The sequence below is a fragment of the Balaenoptera physalus genome (assembly GCF_965194825.1).
Source record: "Balaenoptera physalus genome assembly, chromosome: 1".
Classification (NCBI taxonomy): domain Eukaryota; kingdom Metazoa; phylum Chordata; class Mammalia; order Artiodactyla; family Balaenopteridae; genus Balaenoptera; species Balaenoptera physalus.
This window is the reverse complement of record NC_138882.1, coordinates 181,709,076-181,729,540: the sequence shown is the minus strand read 5'-3', so window position 1 is coordinate 181,729,540 and position 20,465 is coordinate 181,709,076. Positions and strand designations below refer to the sequence as shown.

Sequence of the window (20,465 nt, the reverse complement as noted above, 5' to 3'; positions counted from 1 at the left end):
CTACGTAAATTCTCCAAGGGATGTGAACCCACAGTCTCATTCCAGAGTCTGAGGTCTTTACCAGCAGCTACGCTGGCTCTACACAACAGAAAATCAAATCCACCTTCTCCAGAGGGGACTGGGTCATCCCAATGAGCAGCTTCTACTTGCAGATCATCAGTGTTAACTATGCTTTTCAAAGGACAAAGATAAAACTTCCTTTAAGCAGAGCTCCTGTGGCCATTTGTTCATGTGGTACATGCTAGCTTTATGCTACCTTTAGAGTAATACCAATACTTCCATTCTATGCACAAAGCAGCACTCCCTGTAGGTCTAAACATTCAAGTAGCAACTACTTATATTCTCTGCCCCAAAAAAATGCTTAAGTCTTCAACAACAAGTGGTCTGTCTCTGTAAAAGTTGACACTATAACCCATGCTAGTGTCCTCTTTGGCCCATACACAACATGCCTTGATTCAGATGTTGGGAGAGATAATCTAGAAAGATCCAACATCAGCAATATGTAGAGGGAATGCACCATGCAGAAATGGAAGGACTTCAAACTAGAGAACCTCCTGGAGAAACACTGCCTGCTCTGTGAACAAGAGAACAGTGTCTTAATCCAAGAAACAACTACTTTCCATATAGAATAGTCTATCTAAAAATAGAACCACTCTAGTTAACATGGGTATGAGAAGCCTAGAGTCCCCCTCACTCAGCTTCCCTTCAGGCTGTTGAAGATCTTAGACCCTGAGGGCTCCACAGGACATAACTTCAAAATAGTTTTCGTCAGCATCCTTAAGAACTGGTGTTTCACCTGTGTCCCTCAGCCATGACCTAAGTAGGCAAGAGGACATACTAGGCCTCTAGGAATGTGCTGCTTTACCTGATTCCAGCAATCGAAGGTAACAACTGGTATTGAGCCTCGTAAGCCTGCTGCCCCTCCCCAAGTCTGAAAAGCCCGTACTTGTTTTTCAGCTCCACGATGGCCTGCACAGTTCGGTTGTTGTAATAGAGGTTGATAGTCCGCACCATCTTGGTCCGTTTCAGGTCCCCAATTTTCACCGTCACTTTGCTGATGGTGTGGCTGCCAATGAGCTTCACAACCTGCTGGGTGGTGGTGTACCTCGTGTCCACTTTAATGGAAGACAGCTTGATATACTAAATGCAAAAGTACACACAAAACACTGTGTTAGTTCAAGGCTAACGGCTCATCCTGTCCTCTTCAAAACTCATCAGCGTAACCCACTCTTCATCCATGGATGAAGTTTCTATTTAAGGTAGCAGGGCAGGTAAGGATTAATACCACTGCAACCAACCATTGGGAGAGGGATGCCTATACAGTAATAATCAACCTCTAAAAACAAGAAACCCACTGGCCCTGTAAGCCTCAGGACTGTCCATGTTAAAGATGTCACTTACACAAAATGGCACTTCTGGATTATTACACACCAGGCAGGGATCACTCTCCAGGTAATAGCCATCAAACTCCACTAGGCCAGACAAGGTGCTAAGGAAGAAAGCAGTCTTAGCATAAGGAGATTTTCATTTTAGAAAGCATGGAGCTTCACAAAGAAGCCATGAGAAAACCATGGCTCAATATTCCCCAAGGCAAGCTTCACTCTAGTGAGAACACAAGGAAATGTGAGAAATCCCAACAGAGCTAAGTCACAGGAAGGGAATTTCAACTGAGTGACCTTAGACGTTTCCTATTTCTGAGCTGTTCTGAGGTCACAGGAATCCTAAATGTTACATTAAAATTTGACTCAAAGAAGAGTCACAATTAAATTTACTAAAAATCATTGAATTGTACACTTGTACCGTGTAAATTTTGTTGTATGTAAATTATACCTCAATAAAGTTTGGAGGAAAAAAAAGAACAGTCACTAATAAACCAGGGAAATAATAAACTGACCGTTTAACCAACACTCTCTTCCAAAGTTGTTGTTGTTTTTTTTTTTTTTTTTAATGCAGCCATTTCTGTAAACTTGCCTTATGTGATTTACACTTAGACCCCTGAAAACTAGAGACCTTCTTAAATCATTGCTTACCAAACCCTAATTCAGCAGTTGCATTTTGAGCACCTTCTATGCACAAGGCCCCAACTACAAGGGAGGGATTCAAAGACCAACTAGACAGGAGCGTATTGATTCATAAATAAGAGCCAATCCATGTAGAAATAGCAACTGGACTGTTGACCGAGCTTCAAATAGGAAGAAAGCAGAACAAAACTCACTTGTAAATGTTGGAGTTGGGATGGTTGGTAAGAATGTGGTTTTGAGTACGAAGAATCTCCACAGCCTTCTGTGAATATTCTTTCAACTGAAAACAGAAGTCAATATAGGACCAGAATTAAAGCCCAAGGGAAAGTCTTACTGGCAAAGACTTTTTTCCTCTGCTTTCTAGCTGATACCACCCTAGAAGTAGCAGCCCTCATTCAGAATCAAACAAAGCTGAGCCTAACTCCTAGTCATTTAAAGGATTCTATCTTCTTTAGTAGTTTCTACGATCTTAGTGACAGCCCCTCTTTTTATACCTTGTGGAGGAAGAGAAATTTTATTATTATGGAGAAGCCATGAAATGGTTATCTAATTGCAAAAACACGTTGGATATGTGATCAGGACTGCCAGGAAACCCAGAGGAGCACTTTCTTTCCCAAGCAACTTTAATGAGTTGCATTTTCTTCCCCACTTTATCTACTTCTATTGGCTAAGCCAAATTCAGACTATACTTATTTGCTAGTGTATATTATCTAGGTGGCATACATACTGGGAGTGCTTAATATATATTTAAAAGAGATTTCATATATGTACTCCCATGTAGGTTGATCATAACGTTTCTTAACTCAAGATAAAAAAGGTTAAAATGTGGCAAGTTAGCCTCTCCGACCGTAGATCGTCTGTTACCTTCTTCTCTGTTTGTGGGGTTTTCAAGGAGAAATATCCTAGTAGGTCCACAAACTGAGCAGCCTTACGACCGTAGGCTGGGAGTTCTGGCCATATAGACCACATCAGATCTAGCAGGAGCTCCTGTTGAGATTTGCTAGAGTTTCTGTAGATAAATGACAGTTCATATTATAAGCAGCAGAAAACCCTGAGGTTCCTTTATTTATCAACAAGGCCCAGGTACCGTTTTGGAGATGAATCTATTTCCCCACAACTATGAGTTAAGTTTGAATGGCTCTACTGTTCTTTTGACAATCAACCTTAACAGATGTAGCATGATCCTTTCCTGTCTTCAGGAGGTGATTTATTCCCATCATCTGACATCTCTCAATGGCAGAAACTGAGCTTTGTTACCCTAAAGAGTCAAGCCTGGTCATCTTACAAACTTCTAAACATAGCCTTCCTAGTGGAAAACAGATCATCTCTTGCTTCTGACATCAGTTTAATAGCCAAAAAGCAGATAACTCAATGAAGAAATCTGTAATAGTCAAGAGGATTCAGACTGGTGTAAATACTGATAGTACGGACAACCTTGAGTATGTAACATAGAGCCAAGACAGAACTGTTGATACATCACCCACTCTGGTCCCAGACCCACACAGTCTGCTAAAACTAAGCCCCGGATCCTACCTGTAGATATGCAGTGTCAGGCAGTGGGCCTGCCAGCGCACGGAGGAAGAATTGGACTCTAAGAGGAAGCAACGCAGAAACTGGACCAAGGTCTCCTTATCTGCAAATTTGTTCAGCTGGTTCACCAGAGCTGTGCACAGCTGGTCCTCTTGGCTGCCTGAGCTCTCACCTGCAAGATCAAAGCAGGACTGAAGGGCTGAAAAGTAGGAACAAGTGGTCTAGGGTCCTACAGCCAGTGCTCAGGTGGAAAGAGAGGGAATTCTGTCCATGTTTTAATGTTTCACCAAAATGGTTATGATTTGAAAACAACTTTCAGTTGGTTACTGGGGGACAAAAAGTCAGCCCCAGATATAATAATCCTACCAAAAAAAGTACCTCTACAAGCCTGGCACTGACAAAGATAGTCACACTGGAGAAGGAATTTCCTTTCAAAAGTTTGCTACCTACAACAGTCAACATTACCACAGACCGGCACAGAGGGATCTGAATAATTCATTGGGGAATGTGAACCTCCACTGCTCTCCACCAATCACCTGTCTCAGGCCTCCAAGGACCATGAAAATCAGGAACGCAGAAAAAAGCTTTTGCCTTTCTGATGGCAAGGACTCAGTTAAAGCTCACTATAGCGTCCATTTGTAGAGCATTTACCAGTTTACAAGGCACATTTATAAGCATAGTTTCATTTAACACTGACAATCTCTCCACGAAGCAAGTGTTATTATTTCACAGAAAAAGAAACTTGGGTCTAGTAAAAATGTTTGGTGCACTCTGACCTTTCCTGTTACAGACAGTAGGTATGGAAGTCGCACTCTTTAAGGTGTCACCTTCAACATAACTGAAAATGAGACCAAGAGTAGACACTAGAGGGCATTTGGGTTTTAGGTCCCTGTAAATCAGGATGAAAACCCTTTCAGAAGAAGAGAATGACAAACTTATGGTTACCAAGGGGGGAAGGGGGGAATGCGATAAACTGGGAGATTGGGACTGACATGTATACACTACTATGTATAAAACAGACAACTAGTGAGAACCTACTGTATAGCACAGGGAACTCTACTCAATGCTCTGTGGTGAACTAAATGGGAAGGAAATCTAAAAAAGAGGGGATATATGTATGCGTATGACTGATTCACTTTGCAGTACAGCAAGAAACTAACACAACGTTGTAAAGCAACTACACTCCAATAAAAATTAATAAAAAAAAAAAAAAGAAGAAGAAGAGAATGAACCATGTGCTCTCAGAGAGATTAGAACACATGACCCTGGTCACTGAGACAAGAAGGTGACCCTTACCCTCTTTCTCCTTTTCCTTTTCTTCTTTCTTACTCTTCTTCGTGGATGACTTTGACTGTGTTGTGGCTTGTCCAGAACCGGTGGCCCCAGGGGCGGAGGAGGAGGAAGCACTGGAGGGCCCTGCCGAGGCCGCCAGTGCAGCAAGGACTTTGCTGCCACACAGAGCACAGGAGAGCAGCTGCAGCAGCACCGGAGACACCCCCTCATCCACCAGGAAGCTGACTTGGAGGAGGAAGTACAGGACAGCTGCAGGCAGAGGAGACGGGGGCTCAGCTCTGACACAACTGCGAGACTCACACACAAGAATGGGAGCACCTGCTCCAGACGCCAGGGCTGCCCTACTCCCACCACCTCCGTTGTCCAGGTTCTCTGCTGGAAGTTCCCAGAATTTACACCCTCTTTGGAAATGTCTGACAAGTACTGCAACAACTATACAGAGACTGGCTCCCAGCCCCCACTCTTTTGAAGAGGATGATTCTCCTCCTTAGTTGACCACAACAATCTGGAAGTCAGATACTCCTACCTTGTGCTCCCACCGCACCCCACATTTTATCTATGGACACTGAGCAATCTTGTAAGTTTTTACTTGTCTTCTTTGCTGGGCAGAGTTCTGTCTATCTTGCTCATGGCTATATCTCTAGAACCCAGTTTAACGCTTGGCATATAGTGGGCTTCAATGAACAGTTCTTGAAGGAATGAATGAATAACAGCAACCAAAAGGAGAAGCACTGCTTACAGTCATCTTTGATGCAGAATTTCTGCCAATTGATGGTTCGCTGGGCAGCAATCTCTGCACAGGCTTTCAGGTGCTCCATCTGAAATGGAAACCAATCACCAGAAATGACCCACACCTGCTGTCTTGAGGGGTCATCACCTCAGCTTTGGACTACAAACCCTGGCCCTCTGTGCAAGGTTGATCGGTGCCCCGGTGAACCTGGGACCAAATCCCAAACACTGAGCCTCCTATATTCAACGTCCCACCACACAAAGCCCTTTTGTTTTCAGGGATTCTTCAGACCACTCAATAATGCAGCAGGAAAGGTAGGTCATGACCTAAGACACTACAATTCAGTTTATTTTTTTCTTGCTAAAAGCATAATAGTAAGAACACTGGATTAGGAGTCTTTAACACTGAAGATGTTCTTTCTAGATGTTCCTATGCAATATATTCAATTTACTCCTCAAAGTCAAACAACTGATCTTAGGCAATAATACATCATTTCTTTAGTATTCAGGGACAAAAAAGAGAGGTGCACAAATCTCGGGTTGATCCTGTCCACAACATGAGCAAATGACACTGGTAAAAAGCCCAAGCCACCCCTCCTCACAACAGAGGAACCACTGCCATGTGGGGGTGGGACCAGGGAGGGGCAATTGCAGACCCTGAAGCCAACTGCATGTGGCACAGCACCCAGTTGGGTATCATGGATCTACCCTGATCGCAACCCTGGCCATGATGTTCTCAAAATACTGAAAAGCCCTGTGTGTGCCGCTCCATCCTCTTACCTACTTGGCTGAGCCTCGCCCACAGCCTCTCCCTGCCCTACCACACCACCCCAGCACCGGCCGTACCAGGCTGATGAGCGTGTCATACTGCAGGGCGGAGCCAGAGCTGGCTGTGACCACACTTGCCCGGAGGAAGATCCCCTGCTCCTCCAGCAGCTTCTTGATCCCACGCACATGGGAGTCGAGGGTGTGCAAATCCCGGAGCTGGCGGTATTTCTCCTTTGACCCACAGATGAAGAGCAGAAGTTTGCGGACTTGCCGGCGCACAAATGGAGTTTGCTGGATCATCAGGTACTTGAGGGGAGAAACGACACAAAGAGTCAATGACTCTGGAACTGTATCTGTACCAGCCACGGCGCCTTGAGTTTTCATGAGCTATTACTAAAAACTGGTAACACAAACCAAGCTACTTCCTTGCAGTCAAACTAGCCTCTGGTGAACTTTAGTATTCCTTACAAGGACCAGGAGAAAGAAAGGCATAGAAAGAAAAACGTCAAAAAGGGAAAAGTAGCAACATTCCTGCTACCGCTCGTGGAGTACTTAGGAATCTATAGGAGGCTGGTCTCCACTCCAGCCCACCCAGAATGGACGTGTAAAGAAAAAAAACATTCAGAATCTCTCTTTCAGGTAAAAGAGGTGGGGAAGAAGCTGCGTTGTTACATCTACATGACTTGAAATGGCGATTTGAGGTTTGCTAACATTCTTCGTCCCAGAGTTAATCTCATGCTTGCTGTGCAGGTTATTCAGCTATTTTCTCTCGGCTCCAAAGCCACCCCACCATACCCTGCTCTGTGATGTCCAGTCCAGAACTAAAGCTAACTGCGCTGTTCCTTGCCGGCTGGTTTCCTCTTAGGTTCTGCCAGTGGGGAGCACTGGAGGGACACCAAAAGGCAGGAGGGAGAGAAGGGACTTGCTCCTTCCCACCTGCCTGCCGTCCTAGGAGCAGCCCTTCACCCTAGCGGCCTCCAGCATCTCTTCAATAGTCAAGGACAAACCAGGTCCAGGTGGTCCTGTTCACCGGCTTCTTTTAGAACTTCCAGAATCAAGCACATCACAACCCTTCAGATCTCCTGAGGTACAGGCAGCAGCAGACCCTCCTCAGACCCGCCAGCCTCTCCTCTGCGTTCAGGGGGCCGCTGGCAGCTGCTGCTGGCAGTTACTAGCCCTGTGCTACCGCAACGTTCCCTTTTTATCTTTTTGGTTCTTCAGTGGCTGTTTAACCAATTCTCTATATTAAAATCTCTCAGTTCATTTAACTAGTATACTTTCTGTTTTCCAGGCAGAGTCCAAACTATTAAACTTGTCCATTATCACCACATGTGGGGGAAGGTAAGTGTAGAGAATCAAAAACTAAAGTGGATGGCTTGCTCTGATACACATCTTCCACAGTTTCACCACATAGTACACTCTGGAGGGGCAAGACCTAAATGGCGGGAGGGACTCTGCTGGGGGAAATACCACATGAGGGTTAGGATGCAAGAGAGCCACAAAGGCAGTCATAGCCGGTGTGTCCTCTCCTCGACTGGGACCTTCACTTACCTCTGAGAGAAAGTAAAACCACGAATGATCAAAGACAGGAGGTGGGATCCGAGAATTGGTGTCAGCGATCTTTTTGATTTGGTATGGCAGCCTCAGGACCATCTCTGTGAGAAGCTGAGTATAGGCCTCAAACACATCAGCAGCATGGCCCTGGGAGAAGAACATTTGTATAAGAACCTGTGATTGACAATTTCCCCTGACCACAGTTAGGAAAAAGGCTGGTCTATTGCTCACTAGGAGTACCTCACGTTGAAGATGGTAAATGGCACCTTTCAAAGCTGGAGACTTCACCGACTGATAGTTTAGTTTACAAATCCAGGAAGACCCCAGGCTCCCGGGGGCAATTTCATTACATGCAAAGCTTATTGTGGAGGCAGATCTCACTGCTCTTAAAAGTTCTAACATTTCACTGTGGTTTTTGACACTGGATTGATTTTACTCTGCTTACACAAAAATTAGAATAGGAAAAAGTTGAAAAAACAGTAATGGAGAAGGATTTCTGACTTTCTATGAGATGTATTCCATTCCCTAGAACCAAAGCTTTCCATGATAACAAGAAATATTCCTGTAACCAAGGGGGTGTCAAAGATCACTAAACTCAGTCGAGATCCTGGGCCCACACACAGAGGCAGGGGTACCAAGAGATTGAGGACAATGGAAACAACAGCTATGCTACAGCCTGTGTGGTCCCCAGGAAGAGTCTGCGAGAGTTTGGGGGCATGTGTCCCACATATTCAATCACCAGTTGTTTATCAGATCTATGTCAAGCACTGGGAGTGTGAAGAGAAATAAAATATGGTCTTTGCTGATAGTCTGGAGGGGAAGACTCTACATGTGTGCACAGGGTGCTCTGGGACCCAGGGAAAGGCCATCTCACTCAGACAGCAGGAAAGTGTGTGCTGGGGAAGGATCCAGTACTTGAGCTGGGTCTTGAAGAAGGGCTAGGAATTAACTAGACAGGAGAAGGAAGGGATGTAGGAGAGGAAAAAATTTCTGAAGGGACAGCATGTACATTGGGAGAGACGCACAGATTAGCAGGGCTGCATGCAGGGGTGTTATAGTTGATAAAGTAGAGAATTAAGTAGATAGCTGGATCGGCAAAGAACTTTTTGGCTGAAAAGTTATAGAAAACCACTAGAAGGTTACACAAAGAGAAGGACATGATCAGATTCACAATTTTTGCCCTGTTATACTCCCATACTATTCGAAGCAGTCCTGAGTATGCAATAAGAAGCACAGCTACCCCAGGCCATCATGCTCCATTACACAGACTCAAATGGAACAGAAATGGTAATAATAATTAACATTTATTGAGCACTGGTATGTGCTAGGCACTGCACTTTACAAACATCACCTCATCCAATGCTCACAACAACTCTATAAAGCAGATACTATGTGTATGCTCATTTTCCAGGTGTGCAAACTGAGGCTTACTAAGGTTAGATCGAACTTCTCCAAGCTTCATGGCTGGTAAGTGGGAACACCTGTTCCCGAGGGACACGTTCCCGGACTCACCTGACCAGAAAGCCCATCTTCTAAACTAGGGCATCCTGTAACAGCAGGGGGAGTATGTGACATCCTCGGGTCCTTCAGTGCTACTCACTGAGACTGAAGAGGTCAGTGCCCTGGATGAGGGACAGGAGTGGTTCACTGCCCGGGGAAGGACCTCACCTTCACATACTGGCGGAGGAAGAATGGGCTCATGTCGGGTGGGGATGACGTAGTATGTGGTTTCAGCAGCTGGCTGGTAGCCACGGGTTCCTCATCATTCTGCTGGCTCTTCCAGTACTCCAGCAGGGACTTGAGCACGTGCAGGCAGTAGTCCACAGCGCCAGAGCTCAGCAGGGCTGCTGCTGTGGCACTGGAGATGAGGGAAGATGACTGGGGAAAAACCAGGGAGAAGCTAAGAATGGCCTGTAGCACAGTGTGGCATTCAGCTGAGTGTTGGCGGTAGGAAACGCACTCACAACAGCCTTAGGAGTAGCTGTCATGAAGTGAGGGAGTCACTCTCTTGAGTTAAAAGTTTCCCGACTAGCTCAAACATTTCCCCCACTCTTCTGAACACCAGCATGGTAAGAGAAAACAAAGAAACACCAGTTCCCAACTCTAATCTCCCTACACATATGTGCCAGAGGCCAAGGAGGCCAGGATTAGATAACCCTTCCACCTGCAGGGAAGACATTTTCTCTTTCTCCTTGGACAGCTAGAAAAGAAGCCCATCTATGTTAAAGAGAGAGAAAACTTTCCACTATAGGCACTTCTTTGCAGCCCCACTCTCCTAGTAGGGGCTCTTTCCATAGAACCAGCTTCCAAAGGAGATGGGGTGAGTGATCACATGAACAGAAAAGCGGGAGAAAAGCTACTGTAAATAAAACCATTAGGAGAGCCTGGCAAACCCCAGCCACCCACACAGCTCAGAAGCTCATTAAGACTGGACGCAGTTCAGCCTCCATTTCTACCTTCTCTGCTTTGTGTTAATCTCCTTTCCAGCACACACCACTGCTTTCTCTCTGCTCTATTACCATACCTTATAGCAACATACAGGAGGGGAATCCTCTTAGCCACTCTGCGCCTGGCAGAACAGTCTCCTGCTTTTCAATAATGGAACTTCCAAACGCTTTAACCGCCCCCAGTGGAGGGATTGTTGGAAAAGATCAGAGCTTGGAAGGGACCCCGAGAAAGGTGGATGCTCTGCCCCTGAGCGGTGGCAGCTTAGAATCTTACTGCTCTCGAGCGACGACGGCCTGGCTCTAACAGAGGCCTCTGCCTGCTGTCCGAGCGCCACCCAGACAATCCTCGTTCCTTTCCCCACGCCCATTAGCCCAAAGCAAGATACCTCGCATATGGAAGACTTGGATCCGGATTTGGTCCTGGACATGAAGACACTCAGGAGTCTCATCACCACCAGGTGGACCTCATTCAGGGCACTGCGTTCGTTCTTCTTGGAGACATCCTGCGGACAGAGGCGGAGCCCAGAAGACCACACTTACTTTAAACTTGAGGCGTCCTCTCAACAAGATTGCCTCACATGGACTCAGAGAAAAAACAAGCTCCAATGTACTTGTGGTCTATACGTGGATGATCTAGAGCCTGATACACCTAGGAAGCCATGTTAAGATACAAACAACCAATTTATTGTTTTTACCTTGTGGAGCTACAAAAGGTCCATGAGGGCAGGGACTTGGTCTTGTTCCTCATTTATAGCCAGAGCCAAAAGTATGCCAGGGCCAAAGCAGGCACTAAAAACGTTTCTGATGAATCAACAGAACTGGAGCCCTCAGTGGAGGGTCACCCCCTGAAACTAGGTGAAGCTCCTCTAAGAGAGGAATGAAAAACTGAAAACCGATCTCAGCCAATCCCTGCCTCTCACACAGTATGACTCTCAAATTTCACCTTCTTATCCATGCCCAGTTCAGCAATAAGCTGGGAGAGCAGGTTGTCCAGGGCCCCCTTGTCTTTCTCATCTTCTCCATCCAGATCTGTAGTAAGCATCAGAATGACCTGGACATCAACAGAGAGAGAAAACATGAAAGCCAATTCCCTAAAGAACAACAATTCTAAACACAAGGTGTTTCAGAAATCCTAGTCTTCCTGACTGCTCGGTCAATCATAACAATAATCCATGAAAAGGTTCTAAGTCCTAAGGTAACCAAAGTTGAAGTGTCCAGAGTCAGAAGAGTCAAATTATGGCATATGTTACCCTTGGCCATCACAGAAAATGTTCTGCAAAAAGTCTGCAAAACTAATTGACTAGCCTACACTATATCCAACCAAAGTGGCTTAAGCTATGGCACTGTGGTATTCTAATTAAAGAACAATTTTGCCTAAGACGAAGGCAGCTAGTGGGAGAATAGCTATCAGACCACACTCTATTACTAATACTAATAAAGAGTTACTAGACACTAAGAATCTCTGGAGCAGACTTTTGTTCCTGGCTCTGTCAATAACTACCTGGATAGCTGTAGAAATTTTTTAACTTCATTCTCTGATCCTCGGCCTTCTCATCTATAAAATGAAGGGCTATAACTTGCAATTCAAAATTACATTCCATTATTCTATAACCTAATACCAAACCAAGTCTTACAGAGCCTCAGAAGGAGAGCTGTGAGCATGCTCAAGGATGGTCCAACTTTGATGTGACAGACCCAAGTGAACTGAGGGATACCTGCATGTATGGAATGGCCCGGACACCTCCAACACTTCGTAACTGGGGCAAAGTTTGCAGTAGTCTCTCCAACAGCATCAGACGGACCATGTGCAGCCTAAAAGACGAGGGAAAATACATGAAACATGAGCTAATACACAAACACTAACCAGCTGAATATAGTTCTTTCCTCCTGCCACTGACGTAAATAGGGAAGCTACTTCTTAGGAACAATCTTAGCATTTTAAAAAAAAAAACTGTTAAGACATGCCTTTGGTATACCAGTAACATAGAAGGAAAAATCTCACTCTGTTAAAGTGGACCAAAACTATTCCAAGATACAACTGATGGTACTGAAAACTTACTACAGGAAGTTAAAATATTTCTCAAGCAACCAGGTCCTGGTTGTTCTCAATATTCAAACCAAACCTTCAATAGTAAGCTCTATGGCTTTTTCCAACACATGGCCCTATTCCGCCTCCAAGCATTATTTTCTGGAATTCTGCCGTCTACAAATTTTACATCATCCAATTGTATAGTGACCTAGCCCCTTCTTCTTGTTTCCCAAGTCCTTAGGAAGGCCAGTCACTGCTTTGCCCTCTCACAGCTTAGTCATCATTTTTCCTAGTATAAAATTCAATCTCAACATCATTACTAGAACCGTGAGTTCTCCCATATATGCAGTTGGCCACTACCTAGCCTTCTTCATCTGCAGATGTACAGCTGGGCTTCTGTAGTGTAACAAATGTGTGTTTCTGGATCTCTAGTGAATATGCTGATTCAAGAGGACCAATATGAAAATTAATTAGGGTCTTGTCAACAAGTTGGTTGGCAGTCTCACCTAACACAATCTTACACAGATTAACAGTGCATTTGCTAAATCAATTAATGGATTCACTCTCAAAATTAATAAACCATTTTGCTTCATTTTACTTTACATGTGTAAGAAACCACATGCCTTCATATTTTTTAAGTGTGATTTTCATGCATTCCATATCCTAGCAGGTATCCAGAATATTTTCAGTATAATAAAAGTCTGAATGAAAATAGTCTTGAATAATAATGACAATTTTTCTAAAAGAACTTGAAGGAACGAGCTAAACAACCTTCAGAATATAGTAATACACAAAAGTCCAGGCATGCATCTTCGAATAATTAGACCAGCTGTGTGAGGACTACAAATAAATAAAAATTGCTCAGGAACAGATAAGGTACAAGTGATGAAAGATGAGATGACAGCAGCAGCTTAATACTTTTAGGATAAAACATAACAAGTTCTGAGACAGATTAAAATCCTCAGATTTGGAGAACATGCATGTGAATATACACAGAAAGGAAAAAGCCAACATAATGAGTAGAGTCTGGATCTGGACCAAGATCATGCCAGATTACTGACTTTTCAAACTCTTAAGATAGTAGTACTCTTGCAACTTAACAAAAAAATTAAACAGTGTACCAAAATTACAATCTCCTCCTCGTGACAAAGTAAAACCAATTCAGTTATTCTATTATTTAAAACAATAAGTTACTTAACAATTCTTTAATTAACTTATTCCTGAAAAATACAGTTAACTTAAAACAACTTTAGAGAATTTCATTAGCAATATGGCTAGGTTACCTAAATTGACCCTCCAGCTAAAAACAAATGAAAATCCTAAAAAGATATAACAACATTTTCGAAATAATGAGTCTCAAGAAATTTCAAAGCATCGAAATCACATAGTATGTTCCCCAACCACAGTAAATTAAACTGTAAATCAATAACAAAAATAATTAGAAAATCCCCAAATGTTTGGAAATTTGGCAACATATTTCTAAATATCCCATGGGCCAAAGACTAAATTACAAAAGAACTTAGAAAACATTTTGAACTGAACAGCAATGAAAATACAACATAAAAGTATGTGAGCTCCAGCCAAAGCAATGTTAAAGGGAATTTTAGAGAGAAATATATAGCTTCAAATATGTTTTGAAAAAGAAAGGTTTAAAATCAATGATTTAACCTTCCATCTTACGACACTAAAAAAAAAAAAACAGAAAATTATCCCCCTCCCCCAAAAATAAGATACTAAAACAAAAAAATTTAGTAAGAAGAGAAAGGAAATAATCAAGAGTGGAAATGAAATAGAAAGTAGGTATATAACAGAGAAAAATCAAAGCCAAATGTTGGTTCTTTGTAAATAAAGTTGATAACTTCTAGCAAGACTGACTTTTGGGGGGGGAAATATTTGTTACCCATACTAGAAATGAAAAAAGGTATATCACTACAAATCCTAAAGACATTAAAAGGATGATAAGATATATTATGAACAACTTTATCCCAGTAAAATGAATGAATTCCTTGAAAAGCACAACATACCAAAATTGACACATGAAGAAACAGAAATAATTCTGTGTCATTTAAAGAATGAATCTATAGTTGAAAGTCTTCCCTTAAAGAAAGTCTTCCCTTAGAGACCCAGGTGACTTCACGGCTAAATTTTTCCAAGAATTCAGACGAAATAAAACCAATCTTACACAAACTCTTGTAGAGAACAGAAAATGGGAAACATGTCCTCACTTACTTTATGAGGCCAGAATAACATGAATACAGATACCTGACAAAAACATTTCAAAGAAGAAAAATTACAGGCCTAAATAAAGTATCAGCAAATCAAATCCAGTGATACAAAAGATAAGACATCACGATCAGGTGTCCCCAGAAGGTTGGTTTAATAACGGAAAATATCAATTACTGTAATTTACAACCTTAAACAGAATAAAGGAGAAAAACATATAATCAACTAAGTGCCACAAAAGCAACTGGAAAGCTTCAAAAACCAACCCAAGATAAAATATCTCCCAGCAAACTAGTAGCAAAACTTAATTTGATAAAGAATATCCCAGAAAACCTTCCACTTAACATCATACTTCACGGTAAAGTAGGAAACCTTTTCTCCTGTGTCTGGGAATGAGGTAAGGATTTCCACCATCACCACTTCTCTCCTACCCAATACAATAAGGCAAGAGAAAACAGTTAAAAGGTGTAAAGATTGAAGGGAAAAAACTTAAATGTCATTATTTACAGGAGACAAGACTGTTCATGCAGAATCTGTGATAAGAATTAATCTAATTACCAAACCCATAATTAGGATTAATCTAATTATCAAAACCTATAATTAGAATTTAAGTGAATTTAGAAAGATCACAGAATACAAGGTCAAAATAAAAGCAATAATGAGCTCACTAGCAATTAAGAAATTATTAGGCCAGAAAATGAGTAAAGATAGATATCCAGAGGGGTAAGCAGAGCCCTGAGACTGATTTCAGGGCATCCAAAAACTTGAGGCTATGATGCTCTAACGGCAACTTGTACATCAGGTTGCTAGGACCTTACAAGGCATCTGGACTAGGAAAAGAGGCCTAGAATCTGCCCCAAGTGAGGAGAGTCTTCAAAGAGAATCTCATAAAAAAAACAAAGAAGGCTACACCCTGAGTTTAAAAGTAAACAAATATACCACTTCCCCTGGTACCACTTCTTCCCCATCCAGGAGTCTGTAAGAAAAATTAGCTGACTCAAATCCTGATGCTGAGACAAAAGCAGGAAAAAAAGAATCAGCTGCTGAAATATAGTCCAGTTTATATATCTTCTTCCTTTTGGCTAATACTTTTTGTGTCCTATTTAAGAAATCTTTGCCAACCCTAAGTTATGAAGATATTTTGTCTTCTAAAACCAGTACGGTGTCACCTTTTGTGTTTACATCCATAGCAACTGATTTTTGTGTATGATCAGGTCAAGACTCATTTTATTCCATATTAATTTCCAACCAACCTATTGCCATTGATTGAAAAGACCATCTTTCTTCCACTGTACAGAAGTCTCATCTGTGTCATAAATCAGTTGACTATGTATGTGTGAATCTGTTTCTGAATGCTAGTCTGTTTTGTTAATCTATTTTGTCTATCCTTGCACCAATATCCCACTGTCTTACTGAGCACAGCTTTATAAGCTACAGTTGTGTAGTCCTCTAATTTTGTGGGTTTTCTTCAATATTGCCTTAGCTAATCTTAGTCCCTTGCTCTTCCAAATAAATGTTAGTATCAGCTTGTCAGTTTTGACACATAAATAAAGCCAGCTAAGACTTTTGACCGGGATTATACTGAACCTGTATCAATGTTAAGACAATTGTTATCTTTATAATAATGAGTCTTTCAATCCATAAACATGGTATATCCCTTCATTTATTTAGATCTTCTTTAATTTCCCTCAATGAGCTTTTATAGTTTTCAGTGTAGAAGTGTTATATATCTTCCAAACTTATAACTATGTATTTGATGTTTTCTGATGTCACTCGAATAAATCTTAGGAAACTATAAATAACTAAGCAGAGGAATTTAAAAAAGAAAAAGAGATATTAAGATACATGGAGAAGAGAATATGATGGTCTAACATCTATTTAAGTCCCAGAAAGAGAAATAACAGAAAATGAGGCAGAAGCAATGCCCAATGAGATTAATGAATGAGATATTTGAATGAGAAGTTTCTAGAATTAATAAAAGACACTAACCCAAACACTCAAGCAGAACAAATGTAAAGAAATCCATCCTAAACCTATCCTAGTAAAACTACAAATAACAGTGACAAGATAAAGATCTTAAGAGCAGCAGTAAAGACATTGTTTTCAAAGAAGCAATAATTGTAACAGCAGGTGACATCTCATTGGCAATAACAATGGATACCATTTTCAATTTTGGGAGGATAAAACCATCAACACAAAATTCTATCCCCATCAAAAATACATCCACAAAATGTAAGCTAAATAAAGACATTTTCCAGACTAACAAAACCTGAGATTTTGAAAGCAGGGGACCTCCCCTAAAGGAAAATCTAAATGACATACTTCAAGAAGAAAATGATCCTAGATGGAAGGTCTGAGATGCACAAAGAAAACATGGGCGTAGAAAGTGGTAAACATGTGAGCAAATCTAAACAGACACTGACTACATAAATTATATAAAAGAGCAATAATATCTTGAAAGCTTTAAAAAGACTTTTCTTAAAACACACAAATATAATAGCTTAAATTGATAAGAATGAGCAAAGTCTTCTAAGGTACTCATTCAGGATGAAGATATAGCTCTTAGTTAACTTTAGTTTTGGTTAAGTATGCATGTTGAAGTGATTAGTATAACTACTAAAAGACTGGAAACAGAGTAAACAACCTCCAAACTTGCAAAGTTGGGGCAGGGGGGAATGAGAAAAGAGCAAATCAACCCACAAGAGGGCTACAAAGAAAAAGAAACACGGAAACAGGCAGAACAAATAAGAAGCACAAAATAAATTCAAATATATCAGTAATTAACATCAGTTATAAATGAACTTAACTGTTCCAATTAAAAAGCAAAGGTAGACTGGATTAAAAATATTTTGAAAAATAAACTTCAAAGAACCAAAAATCACAAAGATCACATTATCTGAACACATGGAATTAACCTAGAAATCACATGAAGAGGGAAAAAAAAGATTAAGTAGAAAATGCCTTTTAGGTTAAGCAGTTAAGAAACAAATCCCATCAAAATATCAACAGTTAACTGAGCCAGAGGTCACCTTCCCCAAAGGGATGCTGCAAGAGTTTAAGTGGAAGGACACAGGGAATAGAGGAAACACTCACTGACGCCCTCCCAAAATGTCTCCGATGCCTGACTGTTCAGTTACCTCTTTTTCTGATAGAAATCATTCAGTTCAAAATACTGATTTCTGCACTAATGTGATAACTATGGGCCTCACCAAATTTAACAAACATTGTATCACGAGTATATTCTTAGGTTTCTTTTCTTCCTCCTCTTCTATTTCTCTAGTCACCTTTTGGTTAAGAATACATTCCTCCACCAATCCAGTACCAAATACCACCAGAATTTCTTCAGGGGGCTGGATTAGGATTTTATGGATTACTTTCAATTTGCCAAATGCCCCACCACTGGTATTTCTAGTCATAAACTTGTATTTGCTGTTTGATCTGTCTATTACCTAATAAACATGCTGAACAAGCAGTTATTTCTAGTATTTACTTAATAACTATCACTTTTGAGCCCAGAACAGTGTCATTTATGAAGAGAAAGCTACAAAATGAGTGTACAGTTAATGATGAAACAAGAAAGATTTGACTAAGGAGGACACGTGTTTTTACGACAATCCCTTTTACTAAGGGATATAGGCGGGCCCTACGAAAAAAACCACTTTCTATTCTCTCTGCAATTGATTTGATGAAATTCTAATTAGGACCAGAAGACAGACCTAGAACACTTCTTAAGGTTTTTAAATTGTTTCACGAGTCTATTACCTTTCCATTTCAAAAGAAATAAACTGTTACCACCACTCCACCTCCTGCAACTGATCCATCATCCTATTCCTGAAACATTCTCCCCTAGGAAAGCCTCTTGAGTGCAAGTGGCCAGCTCCTGACCTGTTGCTAGCGTGGACATCTCCTTCCCCTTCCCCTTCTCCTTCTCCCTCGGAGCCATCTCCTTCCTGATGTCCGGTGGTGGTGCTGATGGCGCCAGTGCTTGAACTGACACTTCCTGGTCCAGCCGGATGCCCCTCTGCTGTGGCATCACCATAAGCACTGCTCCGGCCAGATACTAGAGAGAAATGTTTTAAAAAGTACAAATCAACTCCCAAAGCACAGTGGAATCCAGTGCATTCTTAAGTCAGCAATTACCTGACTGGTAGCTTTAGAAAATTTTTTTCTTCTGTGTGAAGGTCAATAAGGATTGAATTCATGATTTTGGCCCCACAGGACTAAATGACTAAATGACTAAATGACTCTCTGGGTACCCAAAGAACAGAAGATCCACCCACAAGAACAATTAATCTCAACTGTTGATATATTTCCATCTCATACTCCAGAAGAAACACATACTGATTTGGGAATCTCGAAATTATCAGCTACTCTATATCTCTTCCACAAAAAATTTTCATATCCAATTTTTAAGCAGAGACTGATTTTTAAGATCAAACCAAAATGGCTTGTCATGCTTCCTCATTCTAGAAGCCCAACCCCCACCAGCCAGTACAGATGGCCTGCTATATTAATATACCAGATCATTAACAATGGGACTGCCCAAAATCTCTTCCACAACAGAAGAAGCAAAAGCCACCGTAGGACTGATTTCAAAGTCATACTATCCTTGTTTTCAACTAATCATGATTTGGGATTATGTATGTCATTTTTTTCTTCCACTAACAGATAATTAAACTCCCCTTTGCTGAAACCAATCCTAGGACCCAGGCAGGGATTTCTATTTTGTCCCCACCCTCTCTGCCCAAGGATATCAGGACCTCCAGCCGTATTACCACTGTGCTCGCCAGCCACCGAGTCCACTGCACTTCCCCCGCTCTCCGAGCCCACACTACCACCGTGGTCAGCAGGGGAGGTCCGAAGGGTGGAACCATCAGTTGCTGCTGTGCTGCCCTCGTCGTCTGAGGCTGGAGCTGAGAGAGTAACGAGAGCTGTTACAGGTAAAAACCCCTCTTTGGGGCAAAAGCATCAAACTACATAGTGCAGAAGACACAATGCAGTTTATACATCCTGTTGTCAAAGAAAAAAGGGAAGGATTTGCTTTGCTGGTTAATCACTAACAGGAACAAACACTATACATGGTGCATTGCAAACAGTACTTAGACAGAAGTGAAAACCCAGTTCACTGGGCATTTCCTTCGCTGTTACATCACACTGCAAGTAAAACAGTGCAGAGATTCAAGAAGAATCTGTGACATGGACACTCAGTTTTCTAGCTAAAACGCTTCACAGTCACCACAGTCTAGGTGTTACTGACACCTGCTGAGATTGGAAAATAGCCATTACCATTCAAAAGCATAGATTCTGAATTTTCATGAGATTTGTTTTGCAATCAATTTATGCTTATGCTAGGAAATCACTTATCATGAGCTCTCAAATCAACCTTGTCTGTTTTTTTAATCAGATGGTCCAGAGGGGAGCTCATTTGGAAATTTCAAACTTCCTAATCATCCTCATCAGATGCTAATAATGAAGCAAGGAAATTCCCCAGAGACAGCCACAGCATCCAGGATCAGGGCTGAGCTGAGACAGGAGGAAAATGCTGGATGAGATACATGGGAGAGAAAAGCCAAGACAGCCACAGAGCACAGTAGGAACACAACTGGCACAGCACAACAGTGACCTCCAAGCCTGAAATAACAGCAACTAAAGAGACCTAAGAAAAGCAACAAGCCATGGCAGCAGGCGACAGGGGACAGCCAGTTTCTCCCTTTCTTATCTATCCAGGATAAAACGCCCAAAACAAGAAACAAAGAAAAAAAAAAAAGAAAACAAATAGAGGGACACATCAGTCTGAAAACTCTCAATCAACCCTTAAATTACTCAGGGGCTGATTTTCCAGTAGATTGTTCAGATGTTCCATCCTCCTCT

At 41.8% G+C, this 20,465-nt stretch overlaps 1 protein-coding gene across 7 annotated transcripts in view; it reads right to left on the bottom strand.

The window, feature by feature from the left end:
• UBR4 (ubiquitin protein ligase E3 component n-recognin 4) overlaps positions 1-20,465 on the bottom strand; it is a 126,967-nt gene that overhangs the window by 41,869 nt on the left and 64,633 nt on the right. For 6 of the 7 annotated variants that reach the window (XM_082448247.1, XM_082448252.1, XM_082448250.1 and 3 more), the window contains 15 exons: positions 19,370-19,507; positions 18,480-18,654; positions 12,058-12,154; positions 11,286-11,393; positions 10,729-10,845; positions 9,564-9,773; positions 7,893-8,042; positions 6,420-6,647; positions 5,584-5,662; positions 4,848-5,093; positions 3,555-3,723; positions 2,886-3,030; positions 2,216-2,301; positions 1,402-1,489; positions 947-1,140 (listed from right to left, as the gene is read on the bottom strand). In XM_082448247.1, the coding sequence (XP_082304373.1) occupies positions 947-1,140; positions 1,402-1,489; positions 2,216-2,301; positions 2,886-3,030; positions 3,555-3,723; positions 4,848-5,093; positions 5,584-5,662; positions 6,420-6,647; positions 7,893-8,042; positions 9,564-9,773; positions 10,729-10,845; positions 11,286-11,393; positions 12,058-12,154; positions 18,480-18,654; positions 19,370-19,507 (2,230 nt within the window). The remainder of the gene's footprint in view (positions 1-946; positions 1,141-1,401; positions 1,490-2,215; positions 2,302-2,885; positions 3,031-3,554; positions 3,724-4,847; positions 5,094-5,583; positions 5,663-6,419; positions 6,648-7,892; positions 8,043-9,563; positions 9,774-10,728; positions 10,846-11,285; positions 11,394-12,057; positions 12,155-18,479; positions 18,655-19,369; positions 19,508-20,465) is intronic. The other variant, XM_082448248.1, reaches the window with a different exon arrangement.